This window comes from Enhydra lutris, unplaced genomic scaffold (assembly GCF_002288905.1).
Source record: "Enhydra lutris kenyoni isolate GAN:26980312 unplaced genomic scaffold, ASM228890v2 scaffoldscaffold10, whole genome shotgun sequence".
NCBI classification, from domain to species: Eukaryota; Metazoa; Chordata; class Mammalia; order Carnivora; family Mustelidae; genus Enhydra; species Enhydra lutris.
The window spans coordinates 4064776-4090594 of NW_019154094.1; the positions used below are offsets into that span (position 1 = coordinate 4064776).

At 57.5% G+C, this 25819-nt stretch overlaps 1 protein-coding gene across 3 annotated transcripts in view; it reads right to left on the reverse strand.

Annotated features, from left to right (window-relative positions):
• Positions 1 to 4705: 4705 nt before the first annotated feature.
• LOC111144065 (zinc finger DHHC-type containing 3) overlaps positions 4706 to 25819 on the reverse strand; it is a 52510-nt gene continuing 31396 nt past the window's right edge. Inside the window, exons 4-8 of one of the 3 annotated variants that reach the window (XM_022498156.1) lie at positions 19944 to 20040; positions 19177 to 19258; positions 18973 to 19056; positions 15075 to 15205; positions 4706 to 5337 (exon numbers count right to left, since the gene is read on the reverse strand). In XM_022498156.1, the coding sequence (XP_022353864.1) occupies positions 5080 to 5337; positions 15075 to 15205; positions 18973 to 19056; positions 19177 to 19258; positions 19944 to 20040 (652 nt within the window). In that variant the 3' untranslated portion in view covers positions 4706 to 5079. Of the gene's footprint in view, positions 5338 to 10644; positions 12603 to 15074; positions 15206 to 18972; positions 19057 to 19176; positions 19259 to 19943; positions 20041 to 25819 lie in introns of those variants that run through there. The other 2 variants (XM_022498157.1, XM_022498158.1) reach the window with 2 other exon arrangements.

Genomic DNA, 25819 nt, shown 5'->3' on the forward strand with positions numbered 1-25819 from the left:
CTGACTGAGCCGCCCAAGCGCACCAGCCTTTGCTCCCTCTGATCGGAGAGGTGGAAAGCGCTGTCCAGCCACGCCACCTGAGAGGTCGCTAGAGGCCCAGGCCACACTCTCTTTTGAGGCTCCTTGTAAATTCAAACCCAGCAACCGGGGCGCCTGGGTGGCTCAGTGGGTTAAAGCCTCTGCCTTTGCCTCAGGGTCCGGGGATCAAGCCCCGCATCAGGCTCTCTGCTCAGCAGGGAGCCTGGGATCAAGCCTGCTTCCCCTTCTCTCTCTCTCTGCCTGCCTCTCTGCCTACTTGTGATCTCTGTCAAATAAATAAATAAATAAATAATCTTTAAAACCCAGCAACCTCTAGAACAGGCTTTGGAAGTTGTGGCCTATTGCAAAATCCCAATTTAACAAACCAGGAGCTTTGATATTCGGGAAGCAGGAGGGAGTGTGACTGGGCTTTTCACCAGGCCTGATGGAGTTTGCAAAGAACATTTGTGTGCAGGGGCCAGCAGGGGAGGCATGTGGTTCCAAGATTGCTTACTTATTTTCTCATGACTTACCTAGCCCTTACTATGTGTCAAGCACTGTCGTAAATGCTTTAAAAGAGGAACTTAATGGCTTTGCCCTTTCTCTGGCTTCGGTAAAGTGGAAGGACTGTCCAGCTGGGGCTTGTTGGAGGGTGAGAGAGATGGAGGTCACTTCCAGCTAATTTCAAAACAGAAGATGCCCCAACAGGCATCAACACGTCATCTGTGAAACAAGCCCAGAGGGAGGGAGGTGTTCTAAAGATTACTGGTTCACAGAGGTGGAAACTGAGGCACAGACAGGTGGGCATCCGTCCCAGGTCACACGGTGGGTACGTGCACTGGCTTCTGGGAGCCCATCCAGACAGGCCGTGGACCCCGTGTGTTCTGCAACGCTCTGGGGGGGGGTGGGGTCCTGGGGGGGTGGACAGGCTGGGCTGTGCCACCAACATTCTGTTCCCCTGTGGGTGGACACAGTTGCCAACCCCCGATGTGTGTCAGACAAACGTGCAGGACAAGCACGGTGCGCTCGCCCGGAATTGGGTCTGGGGGCTCCCAGAAGGGCATGGCCCGTACCTGTGGATGGGGAGAGGACCCCCTGGTCGCTGCTCACCTTGTCTGTCATCGTTTCTATGCCATCAGCGCGGGGCACCCCACACGCAGTGAGACCGTCTGTGATTCAGAGCGTGACATGAGAAGAACCTCGCAGCGGACATCCAGCTGCGAGAGATAGCAGAGACCCTGTATGTAGGGCCCTTGCCGCCTGTCTCCCTTGCCCAGGAGTTTTCTAGCACAAGCCCAGTCTCCAGACCCTCCTCAGCCCCAAGGCTCCACTCTGGGGACTCCCCAGCCTTTCAGAGACTGATCTGAGCTGCAGGCAGGCAGGTGTCCCCTGCTCCTGAAATTCAGTATTTGTCAAAATGTGGCCCTGTGGCCCTCTGCTCCTCAGCTGCGGGCGCGTGTAAATGCAGAGTCCTGGGCTGGCGCCCTCGCCCTGAAGAGCCTGGGCACTCAGGTAAGAGCCACTTGCCTCCCTTTGCAGGAAGGTCTCACCTGGGAGCCGCCAGGGATGGGGCCCTCGGCCTGCTTATGAATTTGCTGGATCTGCTGCTTCTGTCCCATCTCCTCCGCTCCAGCCCTCTCAGGGCCAAGCAAGTACCATGTACCCCAGCACCCCTCCGTCATCCCCATGCACTGCTCCCCAGGAATGAAGCTGCTTTTGGGACCCTGGAGCCTCCACACCAGGGCACAGACAGATCAGGTCAGCCAAGGGGATTTTGACATGGACCAGCCCAGGAGGAGGAGCATTTTATTTTATTTTATTTTTATTTTTTTAAAAGATGATTTTATTTATTTATTTGACCGACAGAGATCACAAGTAGGCAGAGAGGCAGGCAGAGAGAGAGGAGGAAGCACGTTCCCCGCTGAGTAGAGAGCCCGACGCGGCACTCGATCCCAGGACCCTGGGACCACGACCCGAGCCGAAGGCAGAGGCTTCAACCCACTGAGCTACCCAGGTGCCCCAGGAGGAGCATTTCAAATAAGGGTGCCCTTTCCTGACCTTTGGAGTAATGACAACATCCCCCCCAGGGCCCCACTTGAAGCCTCCCACCTTGCCCACCACCTCATCTCACCAGCGCTGGTGGCCCCCACGGGCACAGGACCAGGGGGCTGCATAGGAAACCCCCACCCCCACCCCAAGACGCCCCTGGCCTGGAGACACTCTGGCAGGGGCGCAGGCTGCCCCAGGGTAAAGGCCGGCCCAGCCCGGGAGGGACGGCTTCCTATGCTCAGCAGTCCTGGGCAGGCGCAGGGGAGGGAGACCCCAAGGCCTGCAGCTCCCCACTCCCTTGAGCAGGGTTCTGTTGGTGGGGTGGCCTTCCCGGGGGGAGGTTCCTCCTCACATCCACTGAAAGCCCTGCTTTGTGAACCGAAGCTGTTCCTTCTTGCTCTGCCTTCCAGAGGCTTGCTCCAGTGATCGATATGCTTTTAATTAAACTCTGACTGCTTCAAGAGGACTGCATGGTCCCCTGGGTCATTCCTTTTTCTTTCTGCAAACGAGCTTCTTCTGGTATCTCGTGCTGGGGTGCTGGGGATCACATGGGCTCTGGGGGAGCCATCGGCCCTCTGAACTTCCCAGGTCAAGGGCCTCTCTTGACGGGTGGGCCTTCTTTATTGGGCCCTACTCAGGATGCCGAGGGTCGGGGGGCTGGGGGTGGGGGATGGGCTCTTTTCAAAGGCAGTAACCCCAGCCAGACCCGCCCTGGCAGAGGCCTGGGTTGAAGGGGAGTTATTCGGTGTGTAACGTGCATGACATTCGGGGGCGATGCCCTGTTTTCTAAAGTCAAAATCCCTCAATGCCTGGCCCTCTTGCCCCCAGTGCCCAGCGCCCTGGCATACAGTAGGTGTTCAATAAATGCTCATTGCCTGAAAGTGAGTTTTCCTTCTGCTAGAAATCACCCCCTGGAGGGATGACCCAAAGAAGCTGGGTGAGTAACTCTCCATCCACAGCTCCTCCCTGTGTGGGATCACTTGTCTCCGGCGCAGGGATTGGAGGAGAAAGACTTTCTCAGAGGTCCCCTCGAGGTGACTAAGAGGAAGGGCTCCGCCGCCCAGGGGTCCGGCTGGGTATCTCCTGCTGAAGACAGGAGACTCCAGCCACTGAGGTCAAGCAAAGACCTTTTTATTCAGAGCACAAGGTGGGGGTTTGCGCCCAGCCTCCCCCGCTGTGGCCCTCGTTTTGACAACAGCTGCGATCCTGTCAGTTTGAAGCAAGCACAGTGTTAGGCTGTCGGCAGCCGCCGCACTTGGAGGGAAGGCCACTGTGTCAGTGGTGACAGGACAGTGAGGACAGGAAGCTCAGGGTTGGGCGGGTCACAGCTCCCACGTGGCCCCGTCTGGGCCCCCCGAACCGGGACTCCTGCCCACCGAGCTCAAGCTCGAGATGAGCTCGGTGGGCAGGGGGCCCGTCTGACCGTGGGTGACAGGCCTCCTGTAGCCACCGGGCACTCAGAGCTGGTTCCGGGGCCGCTGGAGCCTCAGCAGCCCTCTGACCACCGGCCTGAAGTCAGTGGAGACCGACGCTGCCCGCAGTGACCAGGGGACCCCCTTCCCTTATTGTAATGGCCACCTCCTTGAGGGCTCCAGGGTTGGCATTGCTTTCTCCACGGGGTAAAGTCTTTGGTATCCAGTCGGCTGTGTGCCCCCCCACCCCTCAACCCCAGGCTGCCTTCCAGGTTAGGACAACAAAGGACAGGCCTCCATGATGGGACAACGGCTCTCCCCGAGTGGCTAGTGGGCTTGGCCTTCCCAGATGGCAGGGGCACGGCCTTCGGAGCCGACCAGGGCTCTCGGCATCGTCATGAGTAAATAAAGCTAATGCAGACCAGGAAGACAGGCCTGTGGCCTGGGGGCTCTAGAGGTCTGCCATCACCCCTTGTAGGCTGTCTTCCGAGGGCCCTGCGCCGGGATCAGGACAGGTGACTGGCAACAGCGGCCCCTCTGAGTAGGTAACCCTGGGCTTCAACCAGGCTCATCCTGACAGAGTGGAGGGTGTGTGTGTGTGTGTGTGTGTGTGTGTGTGTGTGTGTGTGTCTTCCTGGTTCATCGGTCTGCAGTCCGTGGTCACCACCCATCCCCTCAGAGAGATGAAATGGACCCTATCTTGTGAGAAGTGGCTTAAAACCCAGGCCCGAGAGATTTCTGGTCAGTTCTGCCCATGTGGGTTGTGAAACTGTCCAGGCGGAGGTCAGTCCCCTCTCCACAGGTCCTCTCCCCAACCCCGACCGCTGGATGGCTCCCAGCTGTCCGCCTCCCTGATGAGTCTGATGTCTGTGGAGCAGAATGGGGGCTGAGTTTGGCACTGCGGTCAAGACACAGCTACTGTCCTTTCCCACGTGGGCGCGGCCTGCATGTATGTGTGTGACTAGCCCGGTGCAGGGTCCTCCTCAAACTGAGCAGGACCCGTGCAGCCGCACCTGTCTCCTAGTTTTCACAGGCTCGGGGGAGCCTCTCCGGGGAGCAGCTGGGATTCGGGACCCTTTCCGGGCTGGTCTGCTCTGATGTTGGTGTCCTGTCCCGGGTCCCCAAGGTCAGCCCTGCTCTGTCCTTCCATCCTAACATCATGGCCTTCGTTCTTAAAAGCCAGGAGCCAGGGCCCCAACCATCCCAAAAGAAGACAGACATCCCGAGAAAAGCCAAAGGCAAGTTCTTTTCTGCCCCTGAGCTGCTCCGTTCAGAGCTTTCATTGCTGGTGGGGCCGTGCCAGGTGCGGGGCGCGCCCCATCTCGGAAGGACACCCAGTACCGCTCTGGGCAGACTCTTCTTGGATGGCCTCCAGGAGTCTCTCCTCCTCCTGTTGCCCCAGTCCGTCCCCCACCAAGACCTGGCCCAACTTGGGGAGAGGAGGAGGGTGTACAGGGGATGGCAGTGGCCGCAAGCAGCCTGCGGGGATGGGTCGGGGGCAGGAGAGCAGGGCGGCGCGTCCCAGCCATGCCGGGGCCACGACGCCCGCGTCCAGGTTGCCAGCGGCTTTCCAGTTTCTGGCCCTCCCCCTACGGCAGCTTCACTCATCTGTCACCTCCACGGAGTCCTCGTCCTTCCTCTCCTCCGACTGCTCCTCTGCGGTCTCCGTGTTGTCCGTTTCGGACAGCGAGGCCGCCTGCCGCACCCAGTCCCTGTCACTCAGAGGCTCTGGGTTGCATGGTCCAGAGAAGGGGTTGAACCAGTTCAGGGAGAAGTCCCCACCAAAGGTCTCTTTCACCGACTTCCAGCTGCCCCTGTGCTCCCTGGGCTGGTGCTTTCGCTTGAGGCGCTCGATGCCCTGCGGGGACAACGGGATACAGAGGGTCAGCAGGGGTGAGGGGGGCGCGGTAGGGACACAGCCGGACCAAGCCAGGTCAGGGCTGTGGGGCCCTGAGGGCCGGTGGGGCACGGGCAGGGTTGGGGGGAGCGGTGGGGAGCGGCACAATAAGCGGGGGCCGGGGTCTGCCCAGCCTTGCCAAATCAGGCGCGGCTGCTGCGGGGCCCAGGGCCGAGGACTGACCGCCCCTGAGAACACTAAGCCGCGCCCTCCCTGGGCATTCTGGGCCACGCCCCCCAGCAGGTACAGCGGACTCAGCAGAAGAAGGGGTGCAGGCAGTCAGGGGAGAGTGCGGGGTACAAACACGGGGGCCGCGAAAGCAGACTGTGTGCCCAGCATGCGGCGGGCAGCCGACGGGGGCGCAGGGTCGCTGTGGGGGGGCCCTGCTCCGGTGGCAGATGCGCCCCTGCTCCCAAGCTGTGGTGCGCCCCTGCTCCCACTCACCTGTCTCTGGGCGTCTCAGCTGCCAGGCCACAGAAAGAGGGTGAGGGGAAAGGGGACAAGCCCGCAGGAGTGAAAGGCATAGTCAGGTCAGCTCTCCAACCACAGCCCCCTCCACAAAGGCTTCCAGCCCCACCGGAGCCTCTGCCTTCCTCCGCCTCCGCTGGAAGCCAGAAGCCAGAAGCCAAGGGTTTGCGAGGCACAGCCACTGCTCATTCACACGACCCATTCCACCTCAGAACAACCTCCGAGGACCTCGTTCTGGGTTCTCTCTTCTTTGCCACACAAGAGCCTCCCGTAACTGGTACGATCCCTTCTGTTATGCAGAAAGAGAAACTGAGGCACACCCACAGACTGAGGCCTGCCCCATCCTCCGGGCCAGTCCCTCTCCAACACTCTCTCTTCCCACTTCATCTCAGAGATTTAAGTTTCTTGGTTCTTGAAAAAACCTGTCGTTTGAAGAAGCTGATCTCAGGGTATCTCCTTGGAAGACACTAGTGGCAGAGGGCAGACCAGGGACAGAACCGGGCGGGTATCACCTGAGCCGAATCAGGGCAACATCACCTCCATGCTTTTCTCGCCCCGAACGCACACTCTTGATCTAATCATTAGAAAACATCAGCCAAACGCAAATTGGAGTTTACCGGATACCTGGCCTCTGATCTTCGAGAGGGTCAAAGTCTGACAAACATGCTTCGGAAGCAGACACAGGTGATGGCTGTATGGCAACTGCACGTGTTAAAGGGGTTGATTTTATGTTGTGTGAATTTCATCTTAATTAAAAAAAAGGGGGGGCGAAGTTCATGAAAGACAAAGATGGAGGATTCACAGATTGGAGCAGACAACACAGATGGGACAAGCGAGGCAACGGGACAGACAAGGGTCTCGGTGGGGCACGTGGAGAAGCCCGAACGAAGCCTGTAGGTCTGTTAAGGGTCTCGCATCCATAGTTTCCCAGGTTTTTGTATTTTATTGTGTTTATATGAAATGGTTCCATGTTGAAAGGCTGATGGAGGCAAACACAGGAGCTCTCTGTGCGATTCCTGCCACGTTTTTTTGTTAACAAGTTGGAAATTATGTCACAAGAACAGGTTAAAAAAAATAATCGGAGACACACAGATGTGAGCAAGAGTCTTGAACACTGAGCGACAACATGACAAGCCGGGAACAGTCGAGACCCCCACTCAGGATGGCTGAGTCTGCTGTTCTACAAAGTGTAACACAACTCAGCTCTGAAAAACGGTGTTGATACAGTTCTACGTCACCCTGGAAAATCCTGCCCACTGGCGACAAGGCAAGGAAGCCAGGGTAGTTGGACATGACATCACGGGACCTGCGGGTACCTTTGGGGATGGGGTCAGAGGTGATTTGTACTAATTTCTGTGGACTCCTTGCACGTCCCAAGCTTTCACCAATGAGCGGGTGTTACTGTTACTGATCAGAACAGAAGAGCTGTTTCAGAAAACAGACCTCGCTGGCAACTCCTGAGGGAGCCTCGCCTAGGTCAAGCGCACCCGATGCTGTTGGTGCCCATGGACCAGCCCCTCTCCAGGCCTCCCTGCTGAGCGGAAGCCACAGGGGCCACCGGAGACACTTGCTTTGGGGGATGCTGTGTTCCTCTCCCAGGCAATGCTTTGCAGCCTGTCCAGAGAGGCATCTGAAGCATGATTTCAGGGAAGCTGGGACATCCTCAGGAAGCAGGGCAGGCAACAGAGGGGACACCCAGACTGTGTGCAGGCTGGCTCATAGCCATGATTGTGGGGTCCTCACAACCGCCCTGAGTGGAGGTGGCTGTTGGTACCGACAATTTGGCAAGTGGGAAAACAGGGTCTGAGAGGCCACTATGGTGGCCAAAACTTGTTCTGCTGTTCGTTGGAACCCAGGTGAGAACCGGTCTCTGCCTTCTTTCTGCCCAGGGTGTTTTCAGTCCTCCTGTGAATTCTCACTCTACCCGTGCTGATCACCAAGGCAGAGGAAAAAGCCAGAGAGGGAGATGAAGCAGAAGAGCCCTCAGGACGATGGTGCTCTGTGGCGAGCACTCATGGCGACACTCAGCCTCTTCACCAAGCTCCTAAGAACATTCTAGATCAGAGCCTGGCCCGTCCACCAGATGAAGTTCCTGAGCAGGTTAAGTGGACAAACATCCAGGTCAACTCTGAGTCTGGAGGAAGACAATATTCCAAACGCATGTGCAGCCTAAGAGAGATGTGAGGGTCTGAGCCGGTGGGTTCAGGAGGAGCCAATGGGGTCTCTTTATCCTGGTACGACTCAATTCTGAGTCGAAGGCGTGCCAGAGGCAAAGTCCTTTGGCGGGAGGTTTGCAGGGACAACAGTAATACCTACGTCAGGCCCAAGCGAGCAAGAATGGTTGACTCCTGGGGAGGACGGCACGGCCGAGCCAACAGCTCTTGTAAGGGAGGGTGTGGCTGGGGGCTTCTGGCCCTCCCTCTGCCACAATGACACATGAGCTGTCATTTGCATGGGAACACACCAGAGTCCCCAGAATGAACGCACCAGGACGAGAGCTCCCGAGGGAGGCAGAGACCCTGAGCATAGGCTCTGTAAGGACTCCTCTGAGACCCACGGAGCAAGACCTCATTGTCCCCCCTGCCCCCTCGACTCCCCACATCATCGGATGGCGAAAATTGGAGATGCTGCTGCCCATGCCGCGTCCCTCCTCCTTGGACAGCCAGAGAACATTCTCTCTTCATCTGTTGTTTCACATCCTTTTACTCGACCCACAACAGGCAACACTTTTCTGTACAACTGTGCACCGCCGCCGACAAAGTCTCATGAAATGATAACTTACTCTACAACTGTCATGGATTTTTATTTATTTATTTATTTATTTATTTTAAATGTCACTTCTCACCAACGAGCTGGTCTCAGGGATCAGGAGCCGTTGTGACTGTGGTTTGAAGAGCAGAGGTCTGGCAGCGCTAACGTTCATGGAAGCCACGCCGGGTGCCAGACAGCTTTGTCACAGCGACGGTCACGACTCTCATTTGACCTTCGCTGCGACCTTGTGATTCAGACGGCCTCCCTGGTTTGACATGTGAGATCACGGAGGCTCAAGTCAGCGACTGCGCCAAGTCACACGCGAAGGAAGTCCTGAGCAGGGACTTGAACCCGAGTCTGAGGGGGGCCAGAGCCTTTGATGCCCAGTCGCCAGGCTGTGTAAGGTCAGTAGCAGAGAAGTTTGGGACGCCCCTATGTCCACGTGTCGGAGTATGGGGCAAACATTCCTTCCTTCTTAGCTCCTGTGTGTGCGCGGATGGACCCTGGAGTGACTTTGACTTGCTGGGGTGCTCACGGAGGTCGTGCCACAGAGAACTTGTTTTCCGAGGGAGAGGGCAGGGGAATGAAGCCTCCACCTGGGGACACAGCAGACTGGCCAGGGGCTGGTTTCCATGTCACAGTGGAAAGTGGCTTGTGACTTTCTTAGCAGCCGAGCCCAGAGGAGCAAAAGTCATTCCAGTTGTGTTACTTTGGTTCTTTGGAGACAAAGTATTCCCGAGAGGAAATGGTGTGACTAATAGGAGATGGGGGACCTGCATTGCTACCCAAACTCATTCTGGGGTCACGAAGTCACCAAGCCTGGGCACAGAGGCGGACATCTGCCCGGAGGGAGAGGCCTTTTGCACGTTTGGCCCCGTTGCTAGAAGCACCGCCTGAAATCGATGGCTGGGAAGGAGTCACCTAATCCGGCTTGCCATGTCGCCTTCCTTTCTCTTTCCCTGCCACGCTCCAGGGCCCACGCTCTGAAAGACCACGGCTGCCACGGGCTCATTGCCCAGGGGTGTACCCCCCCAACACCACCGGAGCCCCTGTGCCAAAGCCGAAAGCCTGGGCCACCCTTGTGCAGAGACACGTCCTCTCTCCTCAGCCGTCTGGGAAGACTGGGGACCCTCAGGGATGCCCGCTTCTTTCTGTGTGGATGGCAGGTCACCCCGCTGCCGACGACAGCCCCATCCCTGGTCCCTGAGCTCCCCCAAAATGTCTCCCGTTCCAGTGAGAGGGAGCGAGGAAAACCACAGGGAACCCGGGGTTTTCCTATCTTCTGAGGGCATTTCCCTCTGGCCGAACAGAGGGAGACCCACACAGGATGTCTAAAGCAGCCTTGTTGTCTGGGAAGGACAGGCCTAGGACGCCAGGTTTAAATGATGAATTTCCAGGTTTAAATGATGAATTTCTATGTTTAGGACTCAATAGTAATAAAAAAAAAATCAATACATTTTCAGCACCATCTACTGCCTTCCTCAGACATCCCATGGGGAAAAGAACTAACCGGGATCACTTAAAAAAAGAAAAATGCCTTGAGGATGGAGTGTTTGGAGGGTATCCGAATATATAAAATATTCCCCCCCACCCCGGCCAGGAGGACCCAAGGGACGGCTTCCTGAGGGGCGGGAGCAGGCCAGAGCCTTCGAAACTGCGCTAGTCACTGGACAGCCACACTTCACACACCTCAGCGAACTGCAAAAAGTGTGTGTGGGGGGAGCCTGTGGGAAACAAACACTATCAACTAGATTTAAATACAGCATTAAAAAAAAAACAAACACAAGCAAACGCTCCAGACCTCAGCCTTGACTTAGGGCGTCAAGAGCACAGGAGAGGCAAACCGGGGCTGACTGCCTTGGGGAGGGTCGTGGAGGTCTCTGGTGACATGGGAGGGATGACGACGAGCTCCTCATAGCGCTGGGACGGTCTGTGGAGGTTTCCAGTGCCTTCCTCCAGCTAGACACCGCTTTCTGCTGGGTGCGCAGAGGGAAACGGGTCCCTCTCTCCTGGGGCCCCGCGCTCCAGCAAACTCTGCGGACTGGAAGGCTTTTCTGTAACCGGGGATTCAGGCAGCAGAAGCCAGCGAGAGGCCGGGGGTGGGTGGGGTAGGCTCGGTCAAGGGCGGACGGCTAACGGGTTCTTTAAAGACAGCGCAGTGGACACCTTGGACACCTCGTTCAAGAGGAGGAGCAGAAACAAATAGCCTTTAGGAGCAACGGAACAGAGGCCCCACGGCAGCCAGCGCGGCTCGGCCTGAAGGCAGCGCTGTGAGAGAACACGGCTCAGTGACAACAGGTTTTGGAAAAATTTTATTGCATTTTGTTTCCATGTGGAAGCACGGACAGAAGTGAAAAGAGGCAGCATGTTCCACTGAACGGTTCATGGAAAACCACACGGCGGCTCGACGAGCTTCCTCCCTGTCCCGGACTGGGTTCGTAGACCTTACCCCCCGGCCCCACCACCCCCAGCACAAGCTCAAAAAGGAGGTTTGTGGTGATCACTTATAAAAAACCAAATCCACGTGTACGGAGTCACTGATGGTCAGTCCTCCAACTTCTGTGATTGCTGCACTGGCTGGGCCCTCCCTGTCCCCGGGCCCCCTCATCTCCCCACTCTCTTCAGGCTTTCCTCTTGGAAGTGGGATTTCATTCGGGAAGTGCCAAGGGGGACGGGGCAAGGCCACTCAGTCCCGCTGGTTCCGGGTCGGGGTGGGGGGCATCTGCCAGCTTTCAGAAATCTGGGGGCCGTGAGGTCGACCCCTCACATCCCCGTCAGCCCCAGAGGCAGGGACGACGGCCTCCCAGGTTCAAATACAAAGATGTGGCTACGTGCGCATTCAGGTGTCCAAGACATCAGAGGGAACCCACTTTAGGGATTTACAAAATGGGGCGGAGGGGGTTGAGGACAGGACGGCTGTGCGCTGGGGGCTGTGGGCGGTGGGCGGTGTCACTCAGCATCAGCGCAGCTCACCGGCCACCTGGGAGCGGGAGGGGGTAAGGGGAGGGAAGTGGTCCCAAGAGGAAGCAGACCTGACAAAGGAAACCTGAAACCACATCATCTGTTTTCTCCTTTTGACTGTGTAAGGCATTTTGAGCTGGAAAAACGTCTCTCCTTCATATTCTTCCAAATAATCCGTGGGAATATAATTGGTGATTCAGAATACAAATAAGACCCCTTTGATCCCACCCTCCCAAAAGTCACTCTGCACACCCCAAGCCCATGGAGTACAAGGAGGCAAACCGTGTCCACACTGGGGGATGAGGCCGCTGTGCCAACGGCCCTTCTTAGGGCTCCGGCCGATCCTGCCCGTCTCGGCCATAAGGGGTAAGCATCCGTCTTCGGTGAAAACGTTTTAAGTCCTGTGGGGGCGCCTGCCACCGCCTCCTGGGCAGCGGGAGGTGGGGGGGTCCCCCTGCCTCTCCTAAGTATCCCCCACCAGGCGTCGGGGCCGGTGGTCCGTCCGTGCCCCAGCCCACGGCTCCCTCAGTTAGTAGAGGCGGGCCACCCGGAGACAGCGCCCTCCACGTTAGTCAGGCCAGACAGACAGCAGAGAGGAAACCAGAGGCCAGAGAAGTGATTTAAAAAAAAAAGGAAAAAAAAAAAAAAAAAAAAAAGAAGAGGAGCAGCTTCGGTCACCAAAAAAATAGAAGGGATGATCTCTTAAAAATAAAAACATGGGGACATTTTTTTTTTCTCTGCAATGCTCAGCCATTTTACTTGAGACATTAAAAAAAAGTTTTAGAGTAGTTGTTCTGCTTTTTTTCGATTTAAACATTCATGAGAACGGAGGGGACGGTAGTGCTGTGATGCGGTTTGTGTCTGGGTGGCAATGCTGGTCGGGTCCTTCAGACCACATACTGGTACGGGTCTGCCTTCCCTTGATCTGGCGTGGCAAAGGGGCTGGCCCAGCCTAGAGAGAAGGGGTGGCCAAAAACGGCTTTCATGTTCATCCATTTTGTTTTTTTAGCCCATCTTCTCTCTTCCTTTTTCAATTGTTCTATTCCCTGAAAACAAGAACAATCATACTTTCAGTCAAGCTCTTTGTTGCTGTGGTTTTTGGGGAAGGGATGTCCATTAGCCTGAGGTAAATTGTGTCATTGCTCCCTCTGAAAGCCACAAACCTACCTACATCGTACATTTTCCTTCTCTTTCTCTCATAAAGTGTCAAAGGGAAAAAAATTGCATTTTTGGGGGGGTAGTGGGGGTGGGGGTATGTGGGCATATATTTGCAAAGCCCCTCCAGGGAGGGAGGGGGAAAATGAGCAAATCCAGAGGCCGCTGAGCCTGGATTCCCACAGGCGTGTCGGGCTGTTCTGCTAAGTTTGAAGGCGCGACATGTACGCACACTGGGCGGTACAGAGGGGCTCTGGGCCTGGCGCTGGGCCTGGCTATGGTCCGGGGATGCTGTGAGGGCTCTGGTGCCAGAAGCCTCAGAGCCGGCAGGGGCTTGTGACCGTGACAGCCAATGCTGGCCTTTAATTTGGGTAGCTTCAAGTTTGACACGACTGTGACCACTTTGCAGACAAAAAAAAAAAGAAACAAATGAAAGGACCTGCTCAGGCGCTGTTAGTCCCCCCAGCCTGGGAGGTCAGGAAGCACCCAGCTCAGCGGGGTGGGCAAGGCGGACCTGAGAAGGTCCAACAGGAGTCAGAGACTGTAGGGAAGGAGAGAAGCCACCACAGAGGAGGAAGGAAAGGGATTAGCATAGGTTAGAGGAGCTGCCTGGACAGCCAGCCAGCCCCGGGCATGGCAAAGGTCTTCCTAGTGCTTCTCTGGGAAAAAGCGGGCCCAGAGGCCACGCTCGTGGGTGCCCAGAGCCTGGGCTGCTCCCCACACCGAGTCTCACAGGAAAAGTAGGCTGGTGAGGAAGCCTGTTCCCTCCCTTTCCCCCTCTTCTGATGGAGCTGGACAGCGGGCAGGGCCCGAGGATGTGTCTTTGCTCGGAGAACAGGAGAGAAGTGGCCTGGCAGGCGCCTGGCCCGGGGGTCTGTCTGCCCTGGTCTCTGGGGAGGAGGAGGAACGGGAAGGAGTAGGAGGGCTCAGCCTAACTCAAATCTCTGTTCAGGCGAGGGAGCTGGGAGGGTCCAGGCGGAGGGGAAGACGCGCTTTCTCCAGATGCACCCTTCCTTCTTTTCTGCTTTCCTTTCCAGCACAACTCCCTTTAGGAAGGGGCCGGAAGGGGAAGAAGAGCCAGGGCCAAGGGTGTGAGCTGTCCTTCTGGCTCCCCCAGACTGCAGGCTGTGTGGGGCGCCGCAGACAACAGTGGCGGGGGGGCAGGGAGGGGGAATGACCGTCACCTCTGGGTTCCCTGTGGGTCTTAGGCGGAGAAGCTGGTCACACTTCCTGCTTGGACACATAGCCGGGTCTATACCATTGGCTGTTTTTAGAAAAACTCTTATGATGATGTTATTTCTTATAGAAGATAAAGTTGCTGAGAGCCCCCCGAAACATTCTAAACCACTGGGAATTCCCACAGATCCAAGAGATGGTGTCCCAACAGCAGTGGCAAGGAGTCTTGTCTCCCTACGAGCCTCCATCTGATGTGGACTGACCAGCAGGCCCCTTTGACGCTGCCATCTGTCACCAGAGGGGAGCTTGGGAAGCCAGGAGGAGTGCCGAGAAGGGCCTGGGACCTCATGCCTCTGCTCCTCACAGGGAGCTCAGTGCTGCCCCTTCCTCCTAGGGCCCCTCACCTGGAACCCAGAGCCAAAAAGGAAGAAAGGTCCATGTCACAGCAACAGACTGACCACCTGGAGGCTTTTGGACACTTAGGACAGACAGGTGGCCATAGCACCAGGGGAGTAGGCTCCAGTCCTGTCCCCGCCAGCAGCCTCGAAGTTCCCAGAGAAGGAGCTGTGGGTAGGATGGAGGTAGGGATGGGGTATGGAGGGGGAGGAAATGGACGAGAACCAGAGCCGGACCAAGCGGCGGTACCCAGTGGGCAGGTGGGCGCCAGGGGCCCAGAGCTCGGGGATGCTTGAGGCAGACTGTCTCCTGACTCTGCCCTTGGGACCTACTCACGGAGTCACCTCCTCCAGGAAGCGGACCCTGCCCACTCCAGCTGGATTCAGGCACCGTTTGTCCATCATCCCCTCCTTAGGACTGTAGTTCTCAGATGGGAAGCGTGGCCCTGTGCCCAGCAGAGCGCCTGACACAGCGGAGCATGTAACACGGAACCATCATGGGAGGACGGAAGGACTTTTGGCAAAGGGCACCCTTCACCGAGGCTGCTAGGCCCCATTCCTGGTGTGACTTGCTATGCCAGCCCCAAGAAAAGACTCGTGTGTGTGTGTGTGTGTGTGTGTGTGTGTAAGTCCAGAGTTACTGCAAATGGGGGGACGCAGCCGGCACACCTCCCTCCTGGGCCTGGCTGGCTGGGCTCCCAGGTCCAGCCTGCACGCAGCCCTCCCCGCAGCATCCGCCCTGGGACCCCCGCAAGCCACAGAGCGGAGGCGGGGGACAGGCCGCCCGCTTACCGTTTCGTCTGTGCAGATGGAGTGCACCTGCGTCCCGAACATCACGGAGGTGAAGATGAGGAAGAGCAGCCCTTCGAAACACAGCAGGATGAGGAGGATCACTGTGGTCGGCGGCGAGAAGGAGCTGCACTCTGCAAGAAGGGTCGTGTGGGACTTGGGGCTGCCTCGCCCTGCCCGCCACTCGACGTCCCCAGGGCCCCACTCAGCCTCCGGCCCCACAGGACCTGGTTCCTCCCACGTGTGCCACGTGTCCTTGGACCCGGGGCCCGGCAGGCGCCACCCAGCTGCGCCGGCACTCCCTCGGGGAGGCCCTTCTCCACAGGACAGGCCCTTGCCGGGGCTTCCCCTCCTGACACCCCTTCACCCCTGCTCTTTCCCCGGCCAGTGTCTGTGCCCTGCTGCCAAGCATGGTGCCTGCACATGGAAGGACCCAGAAAGGCTGCACCGCGTGAAGGTGTGAAGACAGGGAGAGCCCCCTCCCCTCAGAGAGCACAACACAGGCTGCACAGGTGGGGCGGCCTCAGGCTGGTTCCGGTTTGGCCACTAATTTTCTGGACATTCCTGCAGCTCTGTCTGCTTCTGGGGGACAGGAAGGGGCAGATCTGGAGGCTCACTCAGGGGTTTTGGGATTTGACGTGTACAAGGGGGCAGTCTGGCGGCCAGGCCTGGCCCCGAGCTAGGGGTGAAGCAAGCCCCCGGGGAAACGCGCCCCCGGCCCCCGAGTGGCTGCTTTTGCTCTCCCCACCTCTCTGAGCCCAGGCTGCCGGGGGTATGTGTGTGAGACCTCAGACCAGTCCTTGTCCCCGTCCAGGCCTCCACCCCCTCCTCACAGAGCAGCGAGGCTTGACCAGATATGTGGTTCTATTTTCAGCAACAGCAGAAGCCTATGTCTGGACCAAGTCTAAATTAGAAGAGCCCCCGACGGGAGAGGAAAACTGAGGTGCCGCAGGAGGGGGTGTGGGTGGGGGTGCCTGGGGGAATGGGGACGACACTGGGAGACGGGGGTCCCGGCCCGGCTTGTGGTGCAGGTTTCTCGTTGGCCCAGGGCCCAGGCCTGCTGCCCTGGCCGGAGGGGTCCGATCTGGGAGGGCAGGGCCGGGCTTTCCTGGGTTTTGGGAACTCAGGGAATCTGGGGCTTCCTTGCTGCTTCCCTCACGGGACCTTCAGAACCGGCCGGAGACACAGCGCTGTTACTGTCCGGGTGGTGGGGTGAGCAACAGATCATCCAAATGCCTTCATCTCCTCACGCTCCCCTCAGGGCTCAACATCGTCCACAGAGCTGTCCCCTCTGGCTTTCTTGGCTGGGATGGCCCCCTGGAGGCTCCGGGTGTGGCAGCCGCCTGCGCGGGGCCGGGTGGCGGGCAGGATGAGGGTTCCAGTCAGGCAGACACAGCAGGGTGAGGATCCTGAAGCCAACTCCCCACCACGAGCTCTTGCTAAGAAGCCACCACTAATATTCTGTGGCTCCCGCGTCTTTCCCGCGCCGCACCCCGTGGAGTCCCATTTGCTCCTGTCCTGGCTTGCTGTCTGCCTTGCCCACCACACCTCTAGCCCTGGGAGGCCGGGGCTTTGCTCCCTGCTGTACAAGCCATCTTGGAGCAGAGCCAGACAACACGGGAGTGTGGGCACATGGCCGGGGCTCTCTGAGCGTAGTTTTCCCTTTCGCTGGGAGGCGCGGTTGAGAAAGTGTGAGAATATCCGCACAGGCTGGCCGGGGCCCAGCATAAGCACGCAGGGGGTGCCCATGGGATGGAGGCGCCTTGCTCCTTCCTTCCCCACCTCGGCTGCCCTGGGGCTGGAGCGGGAGGCAGAGCCTGGCACCGGGGCCCACTCTCCGTCCTCACCCAGCCACTTGGATCCTTCCCGTCCTGGGCTGGCCCTGGGAGCTACGAATGGAGGTAGGGAGGCAGGAACCTGACCCAGGGAATGTAAACGACCTAACTCCACCCTTTGTTAAACCTCAACTCACAGTGCCCTCATTCTGGGGACATCCCTTCCCCTTCTTACACAAGCTGGATGCGAGGCCCCTCGTCCACGGCTGAGCAGTGATGGTGGTCACTGTCGCACTGGGCCAATCTCAGGCTTCCGTGTTGGGGACTGTCCTCCTAGCCTAGTGGCCACAGGCACTGCTGCCTCAAGCCTCTTCCCTCAGGAATCTTGACTGAAAACAACCAACAGTCCTCAGGGAGGACCCTAGGCCCTGGGGTCATTGAGGCAGGGCTGGAAGAGCCCACTCCAGACCGGGGCTTGAATCATGGCCCTCCTCTTAAACATGTGAGCTTGGGGACTGGCTGGACCCCTGTGCGCCCCAGCTGGCTCTCAGCGGGCAGTAAGGACACGGCCCCTGCCAGCTGTGCTCCAAAGACAGACACTTCTGCCTCACAGGGGGTCCAGGGCATTCTCGTCACTGCTTGAGTCTGTTAACCTGACAGTGGTGGGTGGAGGGAGCGACGGGCTTAGTAAACGTCCCGGTCAGACTGCGTTGCCAAGTTGCCAAGGCCCCATCTGGAGTTGGACTGGATCCCGGGGCCCTAGCAGGGTGTGTGCACTCGCAGAACTGTCACCAAGGAATGTGCTGGGGCCCCGTCCGGCTCTGCAGAATGGTCCGAATGCAGAAATCCACCTGCCCCCTCCTCTTCTCCCTACTCCCTGCCAGCTTGACCCTCCCCCTGGCTGGCTGCGCTCAGAACTGCAGGAGTCACGAAACCTGGGAGACACGGTGACACCGACTGAACTGTGTCACCTGCAAAATTCATATGTGGGAGCCCCACCCATCGTGTGATGTTATCTGGAGATGGGGCCTTTGGGTGGCGATGAGGGTTCTGTGAGGTCAGGAGCTGTGGGGGAGGGGATGGCCCGTGATGTGGTGAGTGCCACATGAGCACACGAGGAGAAGCTGGCCATCTGTGAGCCAGGCCGAGAGGCGGCCCCAGGGACCGAATTGGCTGGCACCGTGTTCCTGGATCTCCAGGCCTCCGGAACTGTGAGAGACCCACTTAGTCTGTGGCATTCCGACACGGCAGCGCAGGCTGACTGAGACTCGTGGGGTTCTCCTCCCTTGGTGGGCCAGGCCAGCCTCTCCACGCCCAGCCAGGGGCTAAAGACCCCAACCTTCCCACGGCCTCCCCAGTTCTGGGGAACAAGAACAGCAAGCTGGTGCCCGAGAAGACATGAGGCACGGGAAGAGTGAAGTTCTGGAAGATGGTGCGATGGAGAAGGGGGCCCATCTGATGCTTTGGCTCAAGACACTTGTCTCACGGAGTTTGTGTGCGAGATTCTCGTCTGACCCGTGGCCTCTCTTAATTCCTCCAGCATCTGTTAAAAGCTTTTTTTCTCCCTTCTTATTTTTATTTTTCTTTAAAATCATAAGACGGCATCGGTTTTCCCAGCATCTATTTTTCCCCCCAGGATTCGTGTGGCCTTCTGGCCGGAGTTCCTTCCTCAATGTTTGCGCACGAAAGGGACACCGCGGAAGCAGAAAGGGCTGCTCTGCGATCTTAACGTGGATTGGTAATGAAGCAGTTAAAAAACACCCACAGAAAAGGAAAGTTCAGAATGGATTTCTGTGAGATCGGAATGAAATGACTTTTGATTAAAGTGCCTCCTCCTGTTTTTTTTTTTTTTTTTTTTAAAGTAGGCTCCGTGCCCAGCATGGAACCCAACGTAGGGCTTGAACTCACCACCCTGAGATCAAGACCTGAGTTGAAATCAAGAGCCAGACACTCAACCGGCTGAGCCGCCCAGACGCCCCTAAAGTGCCTTTTCTTAAAGACCAGGAGACAAAGGTTCTCTCCCTGGCAAGGCTCCCGTGCCTGCAGGAGGAACGCACTCCCTGTGGGGGCCTGCCTTTCCCCTGGGCGCGCTCAGGCTAGAGAGCCTGTCCAACTCACTTCTTTACCTGTGGAACTGACTTTAGGGGGCTGCTTTTTTTCATGAAGAGAGATTTGGGCCTCTGCTGTCCCTTCCCTGGTCAGTCCGTAGGCTTGTAGCAGATCTAATAAAATGGGGTTGGCCTCTGGCACCATAACACTAACCAAGAGCCCAGCCCGCCTGGGTCGCACACCACCCCTGGAGCAGGAGGGGGGCCCTGGCACATACTCACTTGTCCAGTCTTCTTCAAAGCAGTGCAGAAAGTGGAATCCCACCATGATGAGGGCGTGCAGGGAAATGAGAGCTATGTACATCTGAAACAGGAAAGCAGTGCAGACACCATTGTTGTGAGAACCTTCTGACCCTGCTGGCTCCCAAGACAGGGGTGTCAGGAACCCCCGCCGGAACACTCACGCAGGCTGAGGGCTGACTGGGAGAGCCAGACAGGCCTCCGGTGAGGAGGACCGAGGTGAGAGTATGTGGCAGAAGACACAAGACAGAAACAAGTGCCCGTTGCCAGGTGCGACCTGGGCTCTGGGCTCTAGGTGGGCTGGGCGTGCTCTGGGCCGGTGGCTTCCCGGCACCTGAAAACTCAGGGGCGCTGATTGCCAAGGGCTCTTGCGGCTCTCTAACTAAATCTTCCTACTTACCCGCAGGTTGTGGGTAGGTAAGGGAGGTAGGTAAGGTTGAGGGAGGGCTTGTGGTCACCACCAAAACTGGCTTCTGGAGCTGCTTATACTGGACACTTGGGGTGGGAGCCCTGCACATGGCCCTAGCTTAGAGCCGATGGACTTGAGCCGGTTTTCTAGATGCTCAAGCGGAGGGCTTAGGAACAGGTGCTTGTTGAGCCCAGGGGTGCTCTGGCAGGAAGGCGGAGGTGTCCACGGCCAGGCAGGATTCCGAACCGCAGCACAAAACACTGAGTGCCAAGAATTTTCGAAGGACGGAAGCGCTTGGCTACTCCACGGAAGGTGGGACAGGACTGGGAAGAGGACTTACTGTAAACAGGACGAAGTACTTCTGGTTGTTCTCGCCGACACAGTTATTGACCCAGGGACAGTGGTGGTCCATCTTCCGAATACACCGCTTACAAACGCTGAAAGGCCCACAAGGCAGACCCTCAAGGGCTGTCCTCAGGGCAGCAGGGGCCCAGCCGAGCAGAGAACCCAGCCCCCCACTCTGCTCCACGCTTGGGGCCTCCTTGGGCACTGCCCCACAATGGCTAGGGGTGTGGCAAGGGGCTTGGAAGGCAGGGTCAGGACCCCCAGGGTCCCACTCATTCCCAATAGGGGACAGTCACTGGCCCACAAGGCCCCTTCTCTTGTTTGAAATACGGTGGCACTGAGGGGCTGAACAGGAGGCTGGTCTCTGGCGGGGACAGTAAGCCCCGAGCTGGTTTACTGTGGGGACAGAGCGCAGGGGCAGTTTACAGAGAACAGCTGCTCCCAGCTTCCTCCAAACACCCAGAACCCAAGCGTGGGTGCCAGGTGGAAGGGCGGGGCTGACCACGGAGGGTGCTGGGAGAGGTGGAGAGGGCTCAAGGGCAGGATGTCCCGGGGGCAAGACTTTTCAGCTGGAAGGTAACAACCACTTAGCTGCAAAAGCAGAATGTATTTAAGTGTTGATCAGAAATCCCATGAACTTGCAGATTGCTAACTTGTAATTGGGCTCCTTTTGGGACTGAGGCTGTTTCAAGTTTACCTGACAGCAAACATCCCTGTTCGAAAGAAATAATCTGTAACAGGAGTGCAGACTCCTGGGGGCTTGAAAGCACCTACTCCCAAAACTCGGGTTTAGAAACACCCCTTTGCCAACCGATGGGCTCCCTAGAAATGGGTCCTGTCTCCATTTGTTAACACAGGCTCCTTGACATGATCTTGGGGCGTCACTTGTTCAAAACAGTTCGAAATACTGTAAATAAAGGGTTTTCTGTTTTGAAAGCACCTTTGCTCACACCAGGTTTTCTTTCCACTAGTTTCCACAGCTAACTTTATCCCAGGTTCTGGGCCCCGGCGGGGGGACCCTGGCGGAAAGGGCGGTGTCGCGTTCCCGCATGGGGAGCTCACGCCTGCGGAGCTCTGGCAGGCTGCCTGTCTGGGCAGGGAAGGCGCAGGAGGAGCTCTTCTGGGAGTGGAGGCGAGCTGCTCCCCAGACCGCAGGCCAGGAAGCACAGACCACTGTGCAGGAGGGCCCCGCGGCGAGGCCACGGATGACTCAAAGTTGCGGGCTCATCTGTACCCCGAGGAGGACGTGCTGCCTTTTCTGAGCAGGGTGTGAGTTTGAGTGACAAGGTCGGCCTGGGCCCTGCTGAGCTATCTTGGTCAGACTGGCCAGACTCGGGGCCTCGGGTTCCCCGTCCATAGCAAGTAAGTGTTGTAAGGACAAGGTGAGAACTGATTGTGGGGGCCTGGCCAGTCTCCACCCTGGTTGTCCTCCACAACTCTGAAGGTCCTCACTAGCATAGGGGGGAATGGGCACATCTCAGAGAGAGGCTGGCCCCGCTCTAGGTTCTCCTGGGGAGCCAGGAGGGCAGGGGAGGAAAGAGGCATGAAAGGGACACAGAGGGCTATAAAGACAAAGTCGGGTACCCGTCTTGCTCTCTGTGTGCATGTGTTACTAATTAAAAACGTACATATGATTATGTAGAATAGAGATTTCAACTGATAACACTTGTTCCCAGGATATAATTTTCGGAGTACAGAGCAGAGAATGAAGACAGGGCCACTCCCTGCATCCTGGGCCTCAGCCCCCAGGCCCCATGTTCCCACGACAGAGCCACCTTGCACGGGCTACCTCAGCTCCGGTGTCTTTGCTCCCTTCCAACCAGGGGACCAAACTCCCAGGGGTAACACCCTCCCTGCCCCCGGTCCCTGAGCCCTTTCTCCTCCATCCGCGCCTCCTCCGCACGGGGTTCCTAGTGGGCGCCCTGAGGCAGTGTGCTCAGCAGCAGACAGCACCCAAGTGGCCTGACAGCCTCTGAAAGCCGCCCAAGTTTCAAGTTCTCAGACTAATCCATCCTTTGCTCTCCTCCCGGCCTCTAAAGAGCCCCGGCGTGCACCCCGGGAACAGAGTTTCATGACGGGCTACGTGCTGCTTGGCGGCCATATCAGGACACTCCTCCTCTTCCTCCAGGGAGCAGGGACAAGTGAGCACAGCCGCTGAGAGTGGCCGAAGTTGGCCCACTGTGCCCGGCTCTGAGCTTCCTGCCTGCAAAGACACGGAATGCCGAGGCCGACCCTCTCCCCCGGCACGCAGGATTGTTCAGAAGCGCCAGGGCCAGGCGGTGGTGCGTGTGGGTGTGGAGTCCACCCGGGAAGCGTGGCAAGAGGCCCTGATCTGAGATGTCTTGCCCACGACTCACAAAACCACCAGCCTGAAAGGTTCGGCATTTGGGGTTTGGAGAACGCCAAGGGCAAGGCCTGTCCATGTCCCGCCCAGTTGCTTTGCCTTGGGCCCTATCCATCCCCAGGAAGGAAAAATGTGGGCCTCCAACAACCCCGGATACCCCAGCGGGGGTTCTTGGTCATCTCAGAGGCAGCCCTCTTCCCATCGCCCATGGCTGGGGACACAGCAGGCAGAGGGAGGGCCCTTTTGCTCTCTCCTCTCTGGGGCTCCTTGCTGCTCTTTCCTTCCAGTGTGTGCCAGCCCTCTCCCGGGACTCCTCTCGGGCACCCCTTGCTGACCCTCGTGCGAGCCGCTGTGCGCAGGCGCACTCCTGGGGTGTAGGCACCCGCGGGCCTGGCAGCGTTTCCCAAGCCTGTGGGAATAGTCACTGCAAAGAACGAACGTCTTCCATGTAAGCATCTTTTGATGTCCCTGCCTTAGGGTTTCCTGAGCCCCTTCTGTGTTTTTAAATCAATGCTCGAGAGGAAGGCAATGCCCCTCTTCTCTATTCTTCCAGGTTCCCTGCCATTTTTCAGGCCCCAAAGCACTTCCTTCAAAAGCTTGGTAGAGCCCAAGAAGCTCCTCGGCTCACGTGCACTGAGGCTCCTGGTTCTCAGCCCCAAAGTCGCTGGCTGAGGCCCTTGCCCAAGCCTGGGCGATGGCCCACCGTGGAAATACAGCTGTGTCCCCAAGGGTCTGCATCTCCCCCTACAGAGGCACTTACCAAACTGTATCGGGTGGAAAGGTACATCTGCCCTGCCTCAGTGGGAGCCCCTAGGGTCAGGGTCAATGTCTAATCCACCGCTCCGGCCCAGGATCAGGCCCAAGACCCCCTTAGTAAGGTGGGGGCCAAGTGCAGGCCCTGAAGCTACAGATGGGGAAAGAGCAGGCCTGGGCTGTGGCTCCAGCGTATCAGACTGGGACGCCTGGCAGGGCACGAGCGGAGAACAAAGCAAGAGGACACTAGGTGGACCACGTCCAGGTTTTCACCCCACACCTCCTGCAAAAAAGGGTCTACCACATCCTGGTCCCAGCTCAGCAAGAATGTTGAGTAAGGAAGTCCGGTGTGGCAGAAAGAACACTGCTCTCGGATCCCCACACTGGGCCCTGGGCAAAGCAACTTAGCTTCTCCGAACTATCCTCTGCAGAACTGGTCCCCATTTCCCAATTAGAGATGATGTAGGTAAAATGCTTTAAAAACAGTATTAGCGCTACATAAATTTTATTGGTGGTCATGACCATGAAAGAGAAAACGTAAGAATCAAGCAGGGGCCCTAAGCAGTCTGTGATGGTCTCAGCCTCAGTGTGCATGTGTTTGTGGGGGCAGGCGGCAAGGGGAGGCGTGTGAGGCTTTGCCAGGAGCACAGGTCTCCACCTCCTTGTGCAAGAGGAACCTAAGTCTTAAGCCCAACACCTTGGCTGTCCACTTTAGCATGAATGGCTCCCTCTCTAGTGTTTCCACCGGCCTCCATGGTCCTCAACTGCCAGGACGAAAGCAGCCTGGGGTTCTGGAATGCCTCTCTGTGGGCAGAAGACCCACGACACACCCCTGGGCTGGAAGGAATACCCACGCGTCCAGGGTCAGGGAGCATCTGTGGTACCTATCAGAGCTCAGGGAGTGGGGATGGACTTAAATTCCATGGGGCTCCGTCAGGAGGACAGGATCCCAAGAGCCGGGGGCGTGCTCACGCACACAGACACGCGCCTTCACTCGAGCAGGGACACGGACACCGACTCTCTCGAGCCAGTCTGCTCAAGCAGTCGTCAACCCGGCTCTGTCTGCTGTGCTGGGAACTGTGCTTATCCCAAACTGTGGGTCCCCAGATGACCTGGGCGGCCGCGAGCCCTCACAGAGGAGCAGTTGTCAGCACACACTTCCTGACGCGGAAGCAGGCGACACACAGGCATCCTCACTCGACTTTGTCTGAATCAGCAGCTCTTGTTTTGCTCAAGCTGATTTGTTTACTAGCACTCAAGAATACCTCCCTCGGATCATCCCGGGGAAAAAAGGCGAGGAGGAGGCGGTGAATAAAATGCCAGGCAGTGGAGGCAGCCGAGGGCTCAGGGAGGGAAGAGAAAGAACCACTGTGGTCCCCCAAAAGTTCTTTCCTGCAAAACTCGCGCCTCCCTATTGCTGTTCCAGCCTCTAAACCTAATGTGCCCTGTCGCTCGCACACGCCTCCACTAACCAGTGGCTTCTGCTGGGGGACCAGCAACTCCCGTTGTTTAATGCTCACGGCAAGCCGCCGGGCAACAACCGCCTTTGCAGAGGACAGAGCTGAGCTCAGAGACGTGCTGCTGCCTGGTCCGAGGTCCCACAGTGTGGTGGGGTCCCTGCTGGCCTTCTAATGCCGAACTCTCCAAATTCAAGGCAGGAGCCCACTCAGCATACTGGGCTGCCCAGAGTCGGGGAATGGGGAACCACATAGGCAAATGGGGCCTCTTCACTTAGGCGATGAAAACAGGTGGCAGAAAAGGCTAGACAGGTGCCTCCACCCCAGGCATGAGCAGCAAGCCCTGCATTGGTCTGTAACCCAGATCTCAGAAGTGAACTGGCCCCATGCTGGGCTCAGCTTCTCCAAACTGCTGGAAACCCCACAGGAGACAGCAATTAGCACAGGCCCTGTCCAAGGCTCCTCAGGCCCTGTCCAAGTCTCCTCAGCTGTCACCCTCAAGAGAGGCCAACTAGTTGGGGAGGTGGCCATCTCTCTTTCTGACAGAAAGACATACATACAAGTCCATCAGGACACATAAGTCACCCCCAAACTGGAGTTCTAGTGGAGAGAGCCCTGGACTGGAGCCAAAAACACTGGGCCCCACGTCTGTCTGTGGCACTCACCAGCTGTGTAAGCTCGGTGTGCCCCTCCTGGCTGCCCTCCCCCAGCCCGAGTCTGAGAAAAGGACCAAGGGGCACCAAGGGTAATTTAGCATTTAAAGTCCCTTTTGGAGTGATAAAATGCAGTTTTTAGCTAGATGTCTTCTCGCTGAGAAGACTCAAAACAATGAAGAAATCTGAAAATCTGAAAATCTGAAAAATCACCGGAGATGAGAGGAGGAAAAGCCTTTTTTGGCCGAACCCACAATTGTCACAACCTCTAGAAGTTCTGTTTTAAAGAAACATCGCCTTCAGGCACAGCCCCTTCGTTTCCCTCTGAGTGTCAAGTGAGTAGGGCCCACCTCTTAAATGGATCAAGTGCCGGACACTCAGAATGATTTTCCAAAGGTCTGTCTCCTATGCCCTTAAAAGGTAATAAAGCTTTGAGGCAGAATGAGCAGGAACCCCTTAATTTTACAGACAGACGGAGAGAGTCCAGGGCCTGGCAGGGTCCTTCGTGAGAGGTGGCAGAGTCAAGTCTTAGGACAGGTGTCCTGAGCCCAAACCAAATGCCCTTTCCAATCTGGGGAGCTCATGGAGATCAGGAAGGAGTCACAGTGGTCAGGTGCCCAGAGCAGGGGACGTTCAGAAGTCCTATTGCTGAGGACGCCCACGT